Source organism: Bacillus rossius, chromosome 11, assembly GCF_032445375.1.
Source record: "Bacillus rossius redtenbacheri isolate Brsri chromosome 11, Brsri_v3, whole genome shotgun sequence".
NCBI classification, from domain to species: domain Eukaryota; kingdom Metazoa; phylum Arthropoda; class Insecta; order Phasmatodea; family Bacillidae; genus Bacillus; species Bacillus rossius.
The window spans coordinates 38012185-38026790 of NC_086338.1; the positions used below are offsets into that span (position 1 = coordinate 38012185).

The 14606-nt window shown below is 32.7% G+C and overlaps 1 protein-coding gene across 2 annotated transcripts; it reads left to right on the forward strand.

The window, feature by feature from the left end:
- The first annotated feature begins 875 nt into the window (after positions 1-875).
- On the forward strand, positions 876-13709 carry LOC134536825 (REPTOR-binding partner). 2 transcript variants are annotated; one of them, XM_063376817.1, is made up of 4 exons: positions 876-1254; positions 4678-4759; positions 10304-10425; positions 11341-13709. In XM_063376817.1, the coding sequence occupies exons 1-4, from the start codon at positions 1207-1209 to the stop codon at positions 11434-11436; spliced, it is 348 nt and encodes a 115-aa protein (XP_063232887.1). In that variant the 5' UTR covers positions 876-1206; the 3' UTR covers positions 11437-13709. The 2 variants fall into 2 exon arrangements, with proteins under 2 accessions (XP_063232887.1, XP_063232885.1); XM_063376815.1 differs by having other exon boundaries at positions 985-1254; positions 10286-10425.
- The last annotated feature ends 897 nt before the right edge of the window (positions 13710-14606 follow it).

The following is a 14606-nucleotide window of genomic DNA, read 5'->3' on the forward strand; positions in this document are numbered from 1 at the left end:
CGGCCTCACAGCCAAGTCGGGAGTTTCAGGGTAGATTTCCAGCTGCGTCACTATCACAGCCATTTTTGTTTGACGAATGGGATGATTTGAGTTTCCATCAAATATTTTGTATTTTTTGCAAAAGTTTTAAATAAATATATTTTATTGATGTGACTGTTTAATGACAAGGATTCTAATTAATACTTAGTAAACATTTCCAGATGTGGTCAAGCAATAGTTCTGCAATTTTTTGGATGGAAAAAATATAATGGTTGGAATTACAATAGCCAGTCGCCTCCATCTGCCATCCATCCGTCCATCGCTATTTCATTTATGTCAAAGCCACCCAGCTAGCAAAGCGATTTACAAAATGATTTCATCAGGCCTTCAAAATATTTTCCCAAGTGCTACAATCAGTGTTTTTCTCTCAGATATATAGACACATACGCACACACGCTTAAAAATTAGCATGCATCATTATTGTGCACCTACAACAGAATACGACCCGAATGAACAAAATGTTAATAGTCATTTGCAGCGCACAGCTATGCATGGGCTGACGCGAGTCGCGAGAGCACCCGTGCGACAACTGTATCCATAAGCACAGTCATATAGATAGGCCTGGCAACATATAACTTACCTGCATTCTCCATCTGCCTTTGTGAAGCTCGCGGTGGTCGGCTAACAGCGCTAGTATTAATTGAGGTCATTATTAACATTGTGTTAAATGGGCATTTCGTATAAAAGTTGGCCTATTTTTTTACACTTTGTTTAGTTTTAAACATGGGTAACCGTTTAGTAAATTATCGAGTGCTAACGACCTATCGAGCCTAAATATTTTACAACTTGTACTGCATATAAAATATTTTATGGGTTACAAAATTGTCCAACTTGTCACACAAACATGGCAGCGTTAGTAACGTTTCCCATTCAAAATTAATTTACCATACATATTGGAACGTGTTTGCATTGAAAGTTTGAAAGTATGACAGTGATGTTGACCTTCAAATGTTGCTACATTCACTGCTTTTCTACACACACAACTAATGACGTCACACATGTGGTAATTTGGTAATCAAAACAAAGCATTTGTTATGCTGTGGAGGTGGTGAAGACTTTAGGGCTGTTGTGTGTATAGCCAGGCTTTCTTAATAGATTTAATAAATCGTCACGATTTTCTGTGATTTGCTATTATGTGTATTATTGGGAACTGGTAATAAAACGTTGATGGATTTTTACTTGCAAAGTATGGAGTATCGCGACAGTGAAGAAATAGTAAGTCCACATCACCTCTTAATATGTCAATATTTTCTTTGTTTAATTTCACCTTCCCACAGTTCCTAGCTATCTTGTTACGGTTTTGATTTTCTAATATGAATTATGTAAATGCATATTTGAATGTCACCTTCGACCAACAACATGCATATCCATGTCCTTATTGATTCCTGAATAGATTTTAGTGCTTAACTGTTTGCTTTTTTTTAATGCTATGTTTTTTCTTACAAAAAAAACCTGTATTTATGGGCTTTGTTAATTTTTTGTATACAATAATGTGTTCTCATTATTTTCCTGTTTATCCTAAGCCTTCTCCTCCTGGATTGCCTCACATTCCTTGCTGATGTTCATTCCTCATTGAATTTATTACATTCTCAATTATTCTCACTTTCAATGAGTTTCTCTCTCTCCCCCCCTCCTTTATTTTGTTCTTACTCTGATACTTTTTTTTTTGTTCTTTGTGCTCCTCAGCCCTTTCTCTATCCTGTGATGTTTCCCCCCCATCCTTCGACTCACTTATCATTCGGTACAGTTTCATTCTTAAATTCTCTCCACCGCTTCTCTCCTTCACTCACCTAGCAGCTGCCCTTTTAAGGTAAATATGCAGTTGAGCGGTATTTGCAAAAAAAAATGTTAAAAATCCGAAAATACCTTTATTAGATACTCTTCAACTTCCTCTTTTCATTAAAAGCGGCGGAGGTAAGAAATTCCAAATACTTTAGGAGCTATTGAATTTTTAAATTTCATCATATGTAGTTGAGCTGTATTTGCAAAAAAAAATGTTAAAAATCCGAAAATACCTTTATTAGATGCTCTTCATCTTGCTTTTTTCATTAAAAGCGGCGGAGATAAGATTTTCCAAATACTTTAGGAGATATCGCCGTTCTTATTTTGCTATACAAGACCTGTGTAATCAATCGACTGCCATAATTTTTTTATTGGCATGTGTTTGTGAATGCCTAATTAATGAAAATGGTCAATTAGGTCAGGTCAGTTACATTATAAATACTTTTAAACTAAGCGTACATTACAAATAATATGAATTAATTTCAATGGTTCTTTAGTTTTAAAGTATTTATAATGTAACTGACCTGACCTAACAAACCGGGACAAACGATGAACAGTAACAACTCACGTAAAATTGTTTTGTTACTTATTACTTGCGCAACAATAACAAATAAGACTTTAAAATTAGAAACGTTAAAAACTCGCATAAGTTGGAGGCGGTAATTAAACACTGTTTTAAACAATAAATGAACTAAATAATCGCGTATTGGTTCATTTGAATTCACGAACAAACATGTGACATCATTATCCAATAAAAAAATAGATACTCGTAAACAAGAAACAATGGTGCAAGTCACACGAATGCACTGGTATAATTGTGATGAAATTTAAAAATTCGATATCTCCTAAAGTATTTGAAATTTCTTATCTCCGCCGCTTTTAATGAAAAGGGGAAGTTGAAGAGCATCTAATAAAGGTATTTTTGGATTTTTAACATTTTTTTTCGCAAATACCGCCCAACTACATATTTACCCACTGTCTAGTTCTCTAGCACCATACTGTATGAATCCTACTCTGCAGCAGCATACTTAAACAAATGGTTCTCTATCCCCCCACCCCTCCTTTTCCCTTCTGAAATGAAAACCTGCATAATCTCTTGGTTATATTATAGCACAACTACTGTAAACTTTATATTACATATGTACAAAACTGCAGTTTTTTTTTTTTGCTATGACACTAATGGGTAATTATTGGATGTCATAGTTTTTTTAAATGGAAATAAAATTAAATTGGAAAACATGGTTTTCACACACACTACACATGTCTCTAAATTTACCCTAAAAGATGGTTTCTTAATTCCTACTAATTTGTGAAAAATAATAGTTTATAGCTTACATTACTACCTATACCAGCATCAGATGTCCCAGCTTCGTGGAACTAGTAAGTAAATAAAAATGTAAAATATGTTTTCAAGTACTAGCAACATCACTAAACGTACCCTAAAAACATGGTTTCTTAATTCCTACTGGTCCGTGAAAAATAACAGTTTAAAGCTTAAATTACAATACTTGTGTTTACCAGTGATCTTCTATCTCTTTGTTTAGCTCAACTGTAGCCAACTATGTAAAATTAAAATACGCTAATTCTTCCGTTTCATATGTTGAAGTTGATCCCGGGATCCTGAAGGCTTTATCCTGATGGCATGATCATTTTGGCTTGATCCTGTGGTACATGATGCTTTCTGTTTTCATAATTATTTCTTATTTAGCAAGCATCATGTACCACAGGATCAAGCAAACAAGATCATGCCATCAGGATAAAGCATGCAAATAAATTATAGAAATTATATAATAAAAATACTAGAATGATATAAATACAGTTGGTAAAAAATAAATTCAATAAAATTAATTATTTTTGTAAAATAATCTAGATGAATTTTAATTATTTTATAATAGTATGATAATTTATAATGCAAATAAATTATATATATATATATATATAGGAACATAACCTCACTTATATAAATACCCTCGAAAAATCTCTTAATATAAACATAATTTCTGTCACTAATGTTCACAAATAAATGTTTTTAAATAATATGGACAGTATTCAATATCAATCACTAAAGTATATGATTTAAAAGCACATATATAATTTTTATTTGTATGTAGCGTTTTTACATCCTGTCAATTTGTGTTGCATGCTGCGCTTGTATTCTCAAAATTCATTCTCATCATTTTTCATAACAGCCTAAAGGTAAATACAGCCTAAACTCGCTCACATAAATACACTTTAAAAGGTTTATAGAAACAATTTATATCGTTAATATTCACAATAAATAAATGTTTTAAATGATATGGACCAGTATCCAATGTCAATCACTAAATATTTAAAAAACACATGTATCATTTTTTATTTGTATGTAGTTTTTTTTTTTTTTTTTTTCAGTCTGTGAAAATTTTGTTACTTGATGTGCGTGCATCGTAAAATTCACTCATATTTTTTTTCATTGCATGCTTAAAGTAGTATAGCTTCAAAAAAGTCTTGTAATAGTACTCTGCCCTGCTGGAAAATACCATATTGTCAATTACAAATGCCAAAAAATTTGTTATTCATGATGCCCCATTCAATTTCATCAACTTTGTATTGGGACTCTAGCCAAGGCTCTTTTTAAATATATGAAATATTAATGCCCCAATCTATATTTCCTATGAATTTGATTTTTTATCATAATATTTTTTTATATAACATGACTTCCAATATCGTAGTACAAATCTGTACACACAGACAAGATCTAATGGATGCATAACAGTGAAATACATCAAGTTAATTGAAATATACTATTATTTCCCTATTTATACCGTATTGTCTGTTTCTAAAAGAGGATTACAGAACTTATTTCGGTTTGTTTTGCAGGATGGGTTAAAAGCTGAACGCAAGCGTGGTCGGAAGCCAGGCCGGAAAGCGACCGACAAGGTTGACATGAAAGCAAAGTTGGGTGAGTATGAGTACCTATAGTCTGCACCTGAGTGTTGCATTGTGTGGTGCAAGTAGATACACACTCTGTTCAAGGTAAGGTGAGTAAAGATTTTTGACCCGTGGTTCGGCAAACATTCATACTTTTGAAAGTCAAATCTATACTCATAATAAAACTGTTCGAGGCAAAAAGTCTGTTCATTGGATGAAATGATGGGGAAAAAAAAAAAAAAAAAAAAAAAAAAAAAACGTAAGGAAAGATATTGGGTACCAATAATAAACATATGAAAGCTGCCAACCTCAATTTTACCATTTTGCAAAATTCCAGCCCTAAGGGGTATATAAGGGGTGAATATGATTTAAAATAAATAATTTTAACTTTGAATATAATTAAGTATAAAAAAAATTGGGTACCAATAATGGACATACGAACATTACCAATCACAATTTTATCATTGGTAAAAGGAGTTAGGTGTGTTTTTAAAACAAAAAACTTGCATTTAGAGGTACATATTGCTTATTTTTTGCATTTATTAAAATTTGTCTTTTAATGGAGGTGAAAACATGTTAGGTTTTATTTTATTAAAATTGTATATCCAAAACTAATTAAGTAAGGTGTAAATTAAATGCTAAAAATTAATATTTCACTAATATTCAAGATTCCACCCTTAAGGGGTTAAGTTTGGTTTAGAGAAGAAAAAAATGCATATTTACAAATCTACTAGATCTTGGGGTTAGACATTAAGAATGAACAACTAAAATACAGAGTAACAATTTTTTTGTTGTTGTTATCTTTTAACCCGTCATTGGTCGCATTGTAAAATGTTACACCAGTGGTCGCGCATGAGCATTTTGCTCACAGACTTAATTTTACGATTAGATTCGTGCTTAACCACTTTTAAAAGGCCAAATATTTTTCTTATTGCAAATGAAACAACTCTGCTTGTTTAAATGATATGTTATCTTATTATCACATAATTTTTAAAAAAAAGTTTTACAATAATCATTACAATAAATTACTTGGCTGTATAGTGAGTTTCCTTATTCCGGCCTACGAATACATCAACAATAAATGCAGATGTGTTGGAAGCAACAGAAAATCACACATTGTTTTCACAATTTCAAAATTTTCTATCACAAAAATTATTAAATCTACTGAGTCTTTTGAGGGCACACTAATTTATGTTATACATTTGAGACTATGACTAATAGAACACACATTATGCAATAGAGAATTTCTACATCAAAATTAACTGCTTTCATGGAAATTTACATTTTCTAACACCTTACTTTATTAGGATTTTTCAACATTATCTTGGTCAATATTTTGATCATTGGCAGCTGCTTTGTTTTCAGGTGGGCTCTCCGGCAACCATGGTGGAACCACTGTAAATACAAAGCACAGAAAATATATTACATTACTGAAAATTCTAGTGAAAAATAAAATAGAAACATAAAACTATAGAAAGACTACAATTACATATCTTCCTCTGGAATTCCTAAGTGCTTTTCCAAAATTATAAAATCTTTTCTCACTTCTATCCAAATTCAGCTTTTCAACTTCTGTATTCCAAATTAATTTCTTATTTTATACGAAAATCAACAATTTTGTGACAAAATGTTAATATTTACTTGATGTTAATTGATGTTTTATGTAATATATGTTTTTTTTTTTTTTTGTATTTTCAAAAAAATATTGATAATTATAACACAACTTACCTGTTATGGAACATTCAGCGATTTGTTGAAGAGCCAAAGCCACAATTTTCTTCCCCCGATTCATTTCAATAAGTAATACCACGAAACATTTGATTTAGTCTCACGAGAATATATTCCACGACTAAACACAGCACTTTGCAAACCGAACAGTCGTCACAAGTGTAGCAACGCGACTGGTCGCACTGTGAGCAAACTGCTCATGCAACGTGCATGCCTGTAAGCGATATCTTATATCAAGGCCAAGTATCAGTTACATCCTGTCAGCCACCTAGTGACTTAATAAGGAAGGTTCAAAACTCAGCTAGAAAAAAGGACACCCCCAAGCAGCAATAAAAACAATAACAGTAAAACAATATTTCTGAGGGTGAGCAAAATGCTCATAGCGCGACCAATGACGAGTTAAGGGTGTGAAAAGGGAGAAAGCTTTGTTTTATCATATCTTCATAGCAAATAAAGCTGGATGTTAGAAACTTAGCCTGAATAATGTAAATAATTAATTATGTAGAGTACTTGTACCGTTTTTCAATATTCGACCCGAAAGGCAGTGGCAGTAATAAATCATATATCCAAGTAAATTAAGAGTACGGTAAAAAACTGAGCAAGATAGACGCACAAAATTATGATTAAATATCATGTTTTAACCTTTACAGTTATTGTATATTCAACCGCAAAAAAGTGAAAAGGTGGTAAATTTTTTTTATTATTATAAAAGTCTCATCTCTAAAGATAATCAAGTGGGATGTAAGGAAATTATGTGGTATTATTTATAAACATGTGAAATCTTAAGATATTGGAAATGATAAATAAACATACCTGAAGCTACCTTCTCTTATTTAACGTTCCCCAAAGTATTACCTTTTAAGTTGTAACAGTTTTGGAATCAAGATAAATTTATGCAAGATAAATTTAAACTCAATATAAATAAAAATTTGTTATAATTATTTTGGAGTTCACATCTGAGATAAAAAAAAAACTGGTTGAGTTAGAATTTTGTTTGGTTACTTAGTTATGAATTTTTACATTGGCATCCGTGTGGGAAAGGAGGAGAGGGGTAAAATTTTGGGGGTTTTGTTTGAGTAATACTAAACAAACTAAGAATCAACTAATACATTGGATATGAGAATTGATATCAGTAGTAAATAAAAGTGTTAGTGTAAACGATGGCATAAATTTAGTTAAAATTAAACATGTGCATGTTTAACAATCGTTTAAATTGTTTACCTCATGAAATGAAAAGGAGCGAAGTATAATTTCATCAAGGTAAAATATAATCTCGAACACTTAAACAGAAGTTTTAAAATTAGATTCTTAATCTACTATATAAAAATAAGTCGAGTTTTCCTTCCTGATGCTATAACTCCAGAACGCACGAACCGATTTCCACGGTTTTGCAGTCGTTGGAAAGGTCTCGGGCTCCGTGAGGTTTATAGCAAAGAAAATTCAGGACAAACCAACATTTTAAGTAGATGGCGCCGGTGCGTGATACATTGTTTGACAGCTACTCATTGTTCTCTGCTCAGTTAATTTCATGTGACAAACCGGTATTGTGTTCACTGTGAAATTGTGAAAAAAAAGAAGAAAAAAAATAAGTTATTCGTTTCCTAACATTTCAATTGGAAACCATCAAATCAACTACTCATTGTTATCTGCTCAGTTAATTTCATGTGACAAACCGGTATTGTGTTTACTGTGAAATTGTGAAAAAAAAGAAAAAAAAATAAGTTATTCGTTTCCTAACATTTCAATTGGAAACCATCAAATCAACTACTCATTGTTCTCTGCTCAGTTAATTTCATGTGACAAACCGGTATTGTGTTTACTGTGAAATTGTGAAAAAAAAAGAAGAAGAAATAAGTTATTCGTTTCCTAACATTTCAATTGGAAACCATCAAATCAAATACTCATTGTTCTCTGCTCAGTTAATTTCATGTGACAAACCGGTATTGTGTTTACTGTGAAATTGTGAAAAAAAAAGTAAAAAAAAAAACATATAACGTATATTGTGCAAATTTTTATTCAATTTCAACAGCAGGCATTTGTCTTTAAGGTCATAAGTTGAACTGTGTAAATTATGTGGATCGTGCATTTGAGGTTAAATTCACCACTCTGTCCATAGCCCAAAATGCCTAGAGGACGACGTGCCAACATCGGCCGCCGCACAAGACATGCAAGCCAGCAACAAGTGTATTCACAGAACTTAAGCGAAGATACAAAATGTCCAGCGTAGAAATACTGACCGCCATATCCATATCTCACAAAAAGTACATTTGGGCAGGACAATGTCTGTCGGCTCCGCTAGAAAGATATATAGAGAGATAGAGATATAAATAGAAAGATAGAGAGAGTTATAGAGATATACATAGAGAGATAGAGAATTAGAGAGATAAATAGAGATACTTAGTATACGTTAAAAAAATTACAAAAAAAATTTATTGAGGCATTGCAACGCATGCCGGGCATTATCTAGTCTATACTAAAAATTAAAAAGGCCTACGCATAAACAGTTAAAAAATATCATTCTTAAATGGTTTTGTTATTAAATAAATCTTGTTTGCAATTGACAATTTAGCCTATAGTGTTTCTATTGATTTAGTAAAAAATGTTTGGAATTAATCACATACTTTTTTTTATTTAAATGGTATGATTGTAGCAACACACTGAAACTGCGCAAGTAAATTCGTGATTATTAGCTGGTATTTAATAAAAATAACTGTAAAATATGTTGGCTTTTTCCCTGTTCAATTCAGATTTCATAAAATTATTGAACATGCTTGTGTAGGAGATGTAATATTTTTAAATGTGGAGGGATGCGGAAGGACTGGCAAAATTTTTAAATAACTTTTTATAGAGCTTACATGATTAGCCAGTCCACTGCTACGTGAGTGTCTGTGGAAGGTTTAGTAGTCTCCTAGCCGTTTTCATGGGAGTGTTTGTTAGATTATGTTCGTGTACGTATAATTTATTTGTGTGATAAATTTTATATACGTGTTGTACTGTTACACTCATACAGAGTATTTTACGTTAATTGTTTTGGTTAATGAGCATCAAAATTGTTATTATGTTTATGGTATAAAATTAGTACTGTGATATGTAGAAACAAATTTTGCTCTATGACACCTGATATATCTTTGGTGAAATGAAAAGAAAACAATTGTTATTATATTTATGTAATGGAGAGGAGAATAAACAGAAGAAAATAAAAGTGTGTGTTCGTTTGGAATTGTGATGATTATTTTATAAAAGATATAAATTGTTATAAATTTGGTGTTCCAGACTATATCAATAAGGACCTTTATTACTCACTCAGTGGTCTGAAAGTAAGTGGTTTTATGCTCGTTACGTAAGTAGCTAAGCCGGCGCAGAAAATTTTAATATTCATCAAATCAATGAAATAAATTTAAATAGTTACTGCTGAAACCAGTACAGTGTTTATATTAATGTTGAATACTGAGTATTTATTTAAATTTTTTAATTTGATTGAATTTATTCTTTCCCAACCGTATTTATAATATCACTCCAGTCCTCTTATTATTATACGTCTATTAATTATTTGAATGCAAAATTAAAGTTAGTTTTTTACTACACAAAGTAAGTATAACTTCTAATGCACTTACATAAGTATATGCGCCCTTTTTTTTTCTTACGCAATTCAGCTATCATAGTATGAATGTTTTTTTGCAGCACCTGTCAAAAAAATCTCATCTTATCCTTAACAGAGTGATTGGATCATGTCCAGTGTGAATTTTGCCAAACATCACTTGTGCACGCACTGGAGATGTGTGTAACAGCTCTGTTGTCATAATGGCTTGAAGAACTCTCCTGTTAATAGGAGACAACTTCATTTCAGAGCGAAGTCGCCAGAGCGCGCGTGAGTGCAGGGCTCGCAAGAAGCTGAGGTATCAGTATTTGGAGGAGCTGGTGGCTGACAGGGAGAAAGCCGTCTTTGCATTGCAGAAAGAACTGGAAAAGGTAATTCTACCAAAATAGGTTCAGATTAATGAGAATTTTTACCTGTTTGTCGGTTTCGTTTGTATGTCCGATTGACTGAAGTTCAGATGGTAGACGAACAAACCTTGATGGATCATTTTAAATAAACTTGATTATAAGAAAGATCAGTTCTACCCAGGGTTGGCTGGTTTAAACCATGGTTTAAATAAAGAGTTTTTTTTTTAACCCTAATGGTTTTTTTAACAATGTATTTTTAAAGAGAATAATAAAAAAAATTTAATGAAAGGTCTAATTACACTCTAATAACAATACTTTGCTCATTAATGTTTCTTGTGATATATGAACAAATAATTATATACTAATCTAGATTTTATCATTTAAATTATCTGAAGTTTTAAATTATACCCAGCTAAATACTCCTATACGATTAAATTAATTAGGCAATTAATTGTATTCAAAAGTGTAAAAGAAAAAAGAGGAAATAAATAAATTTATTATTTAAAAAATAAGTCTTTTTTTATGGGAAATCCCTGACGGTACTGTAAATTCTCTTTCTGTGGGAAATGCCCGCTCTGGAGAACCAATCCTCTTCCTGTGGGGAAATACCGGTATATATCTTACTGTTCGGCTTTTCGGCAAAGTAAAAATAAAATTACAAAAATACCATTTTCGAACACTAGAGATGTTCCTGTATTTACCCTGAAAACAGCATTAATAAATTTCTACTAATATCTGATAAATCACATTTTTTAGCTCACATTTCAATACCTGTGCATTGCCACTGGCATTAATTGTTTACCTGTGTGGCATGACGGTAAGGGATTGTTTTACTAAGTAAGTAATTGCCAACTGAAGCTTAAGTTACATAATGATATTTATATTATGATAAAAAATGATGTCATGAGGTTAACTAAAGAGTTTCACTTTATGTTTCAGTACCGATCGTGGGGCAAAGCGATGGACGATGGGCGAATCCCTGATGGCCTGCACGAGCTACTCGAAGAGCTGGGCGCCATAAAAAAGGAGAAATGAGATTTTAAGCAAGCATCCTCGATGTAACTTGGGTTCATATTCCATAGTCTCTGCAACAAGGAGGGGGGCCCCCGACTGAGTCCGCGATGGGAACAGGCGCGCGTTGCGGTCAAGTCCAGAGAGCTGAGGAGTGAAGCGTCGAAGGCGACAGAGGCGGTGGTCAGTAGACATGAATGTTGCATCACTTAAAACCACTTCAGTTAAAGCTTTACGACACCAGCGGTCTAGATGAATGCACATTGCTAGTGACGATTCAAGAATCGCGCGGGGAGCATGAGGTGGAAAGTGTGGATAACTTATTTAACTTCTACATAACAGGTACATCATTACACCACTACCATCAGATTACCAGCTTTGAGCATCTTTGGCTTCAGTTAGACCTGCCAGAACCCAGAAGTCTCCCAAAGTGTGCCAGGAGATGGAGATGGCATTTGAATAAGAATATTCCCTGACAGAATATCAGGAGAAAAACAAAATCTCAAACTTCAGTGGGAAGTAAAACTTTAGGTGCCCTTAGATGTCCGCTTTAACATCTATTTTCTTTTAACTATTTCACACGATGGATAACTATCTGATGTACGGCATTACAGATGAAGAAATTAATTAATTTTTAAATGAAGTTGTATATATGTAGCTATCAGTAGGTACTGCAAAATTTTAAGTAAGATCAAATAAATTTACGTTCTTATCACTGTGACCTTTACTTAGAAATTCACAACTTATCTTAATTTCCTTGCCCCGATTTTGAGAAAGATAAGGGGTGGGGGGACGTATACTGCTGCTTTCTTCTGTTATGCCACTGCCAGTAATTGTAGGGACTTGGAACAAGGATAATGTGTCTAGTGAGAGGGGTAATCAAGATCACCAAAAGATTATCAATCACGTTACTATTCATAGCTTAAGAAACGTTAGGTGTTTATGATATAGACTGGCATTTTTTTTAAAAATGTAAATAACTTAAAGTGAATTATTGCATGCCCTATAGTATTAGATTGAAATTCGGAGAAAATATAGTTGCTAAGCAGTATATGTGTATTGTACTTGAATGTTGCATATGTTTGTTTATGGTCCTCCTCCAATTCATCAGTTATATTCCTAGTGCCAGAAAATGCCTGTAGTTTATGATGGCAATGCTTGTAGGATTTTATAGTGTAAAATATGATAAAGATGGTGCAATTTGTAAGTGTAAGGCAATGCAATACCAAGTAACACGTTTTATATCTGAGTGAATTCCTGCAAAGGATGGTAATGCGTAATGTACAGAAGCGTGGACTACCAACAAACTCATAGGTTTGGCAAATGGTGTAAAGTGTAGCATTTCAAAACATGTTAAGTGAAGACCACTAAGCTAACAAAGACTCATTTAGCCATTAGAAACCCAAGTTATGTATAACATCAGGTTCCGTATTTACATCCTATCTAAAAGAAAATGTCCCTAAGAGCATATAAATGAAAGAAACAAGCATTAAGCAATGAAGTGAATGTGGTGTATGGATTTACATGGTTGACAAAAATTTGCAATATAAAATCCAGGTTCGTAGTATAATTATTCGAAAGTTGAATTCAGTTAAGTGATTGTGATGCAATAAGTCAAAACAGTATTAAGAATGAATACTTACTTAACTTCTTACAAATAGCATGTAGCATAAAGTGGTGACAAGTGCTTAAATAGTGAAACATTTTTGGAAGTGGTTATTAATTGAAACAAATCACATAAATATGCATTTACCCACCTTCTGTTGCTGAAGCTAAGCATTAATTCACAGTTTTCAAAAGCTGACTATACTACAAAACAACGTTATAGAAATTGCAGGGCAGGTCAACTAAACTGCAAAACCATGCTGGACATTATGCAAATTTTGTCATATTAATACTGCTTACTTTCACGACAGTGACTTGCTATTATACTGGGATACCTTGGAAAGTCACGCCGCCTATTAATAATAATTATAAAAAGAATTATAATTCTGTTATAAAGTGGAACTTTAAAGGGAACTATCTAGCACAATGTTAAGTGGGGATTTACCATTGTTACGTACCATCAAAGTACACACTAGTTCAAACTTAAAACATAATATGCATGTGCAAATTTGGGCTATAGTTTTGATTGCTATGTTTTTACCATATAACCATACATCGAGGATGTGTTGAAAACTTCAGTGCTTGTGTAGATATTAGCTGCTACTTTGTTTCTATCTGTAGAATAATTGCAGAGCAGATAGCAATGTAAAAATGTGTACTATAACTCTGTGAATAAACCAACCAGTTTTTGAGTGCTGCTTATAATTTACTTAAATGTGATTCCTTGCTGACAGGAATGAAACTTTGTGGGCAATTTAACTCATTTACAGGAGGAGGTCATTGCAATGATGGAAAACTGGCTTGTAGAAAAGAAGCTTCTCTGCCAATAATGTGGACCTTTCACTGCCAGATATTTTGTAAGCCTTCAAATCTAATTTAAAGTGAAACAAATTGAGATGGTCTCATCATTAAACCATATTTACACTTTTTCTCCCCTTTAGGGATGGAATTCTGTATTTAGACATATCATAGTTTCTAAGTCAGCCAAATAGCTTTCCATTTAAAAAAAAATTCTTCAAAATTCATCCAGTAGTTTTCAATTGATGCTCGGACAAACAGACAACAATTTTGAAAACTATATTTTTGAGTAATGTAAATAACCATTTGCAATAGATAGAGCCAAGATTATATGGTTTTATGCGAAATCGCGAATTTTCACGCGAAATTCATCCCAAACCGCGAAAAATGCGAAATGTTTTCTAACCACAAATAAACACCTCAATATTGATTTAAATCGTTAACTACCGACTATTGGTTGATTGACAAAAATTCCGTAACTGTTTGTAGAAGAAATGGTCGTCATCCAACTGCAGTGTGGTGGTTATTTAATGCGTTAATTATTCATCTTAAAAAATTACAAGATATCACAAAAATTGACGATTTCACGAACATAAAAAGATCGTTATCGGAGTTAGGTTAGGGTTTTTAAACGCATCTAGCCACTAGAGATCACGCAATATTAACAACTGACGATCGTAAACTTAAAATTATCAAGTTAACAAACACAACAACGTGAAAAATCTCAGCGCCTTGTTTGCTGTATCCTTTGAAAAATACACGTGAAAAAAAACTGCATTCATTAAATAAAT

Bases quoted from the DNA above. Each gene is read 5' to 3' on its own strand.
- LOC134536825 (XM_063376815.1), top strand. From the start codon at position 1,207: ATGGATTTTTACTTGCAAAGTATGGAGTATCGCGACAGTGAAGAAATA. The intron at 4,760-10,285 runs GTGAGTATGAGT...TCCTGTTAATAG, and splicing joins TGACATGAAAGCAAAGTTGG to GAGACAACTTCATTTCAGAG. The intron at 10,426-11,340 runs GTAATTCTACCA...TTTATGTTTCAG, and splicing joins TGCAGAAAGAACTGGAAAAG to TACCGATCGTGGGGCAAAGC.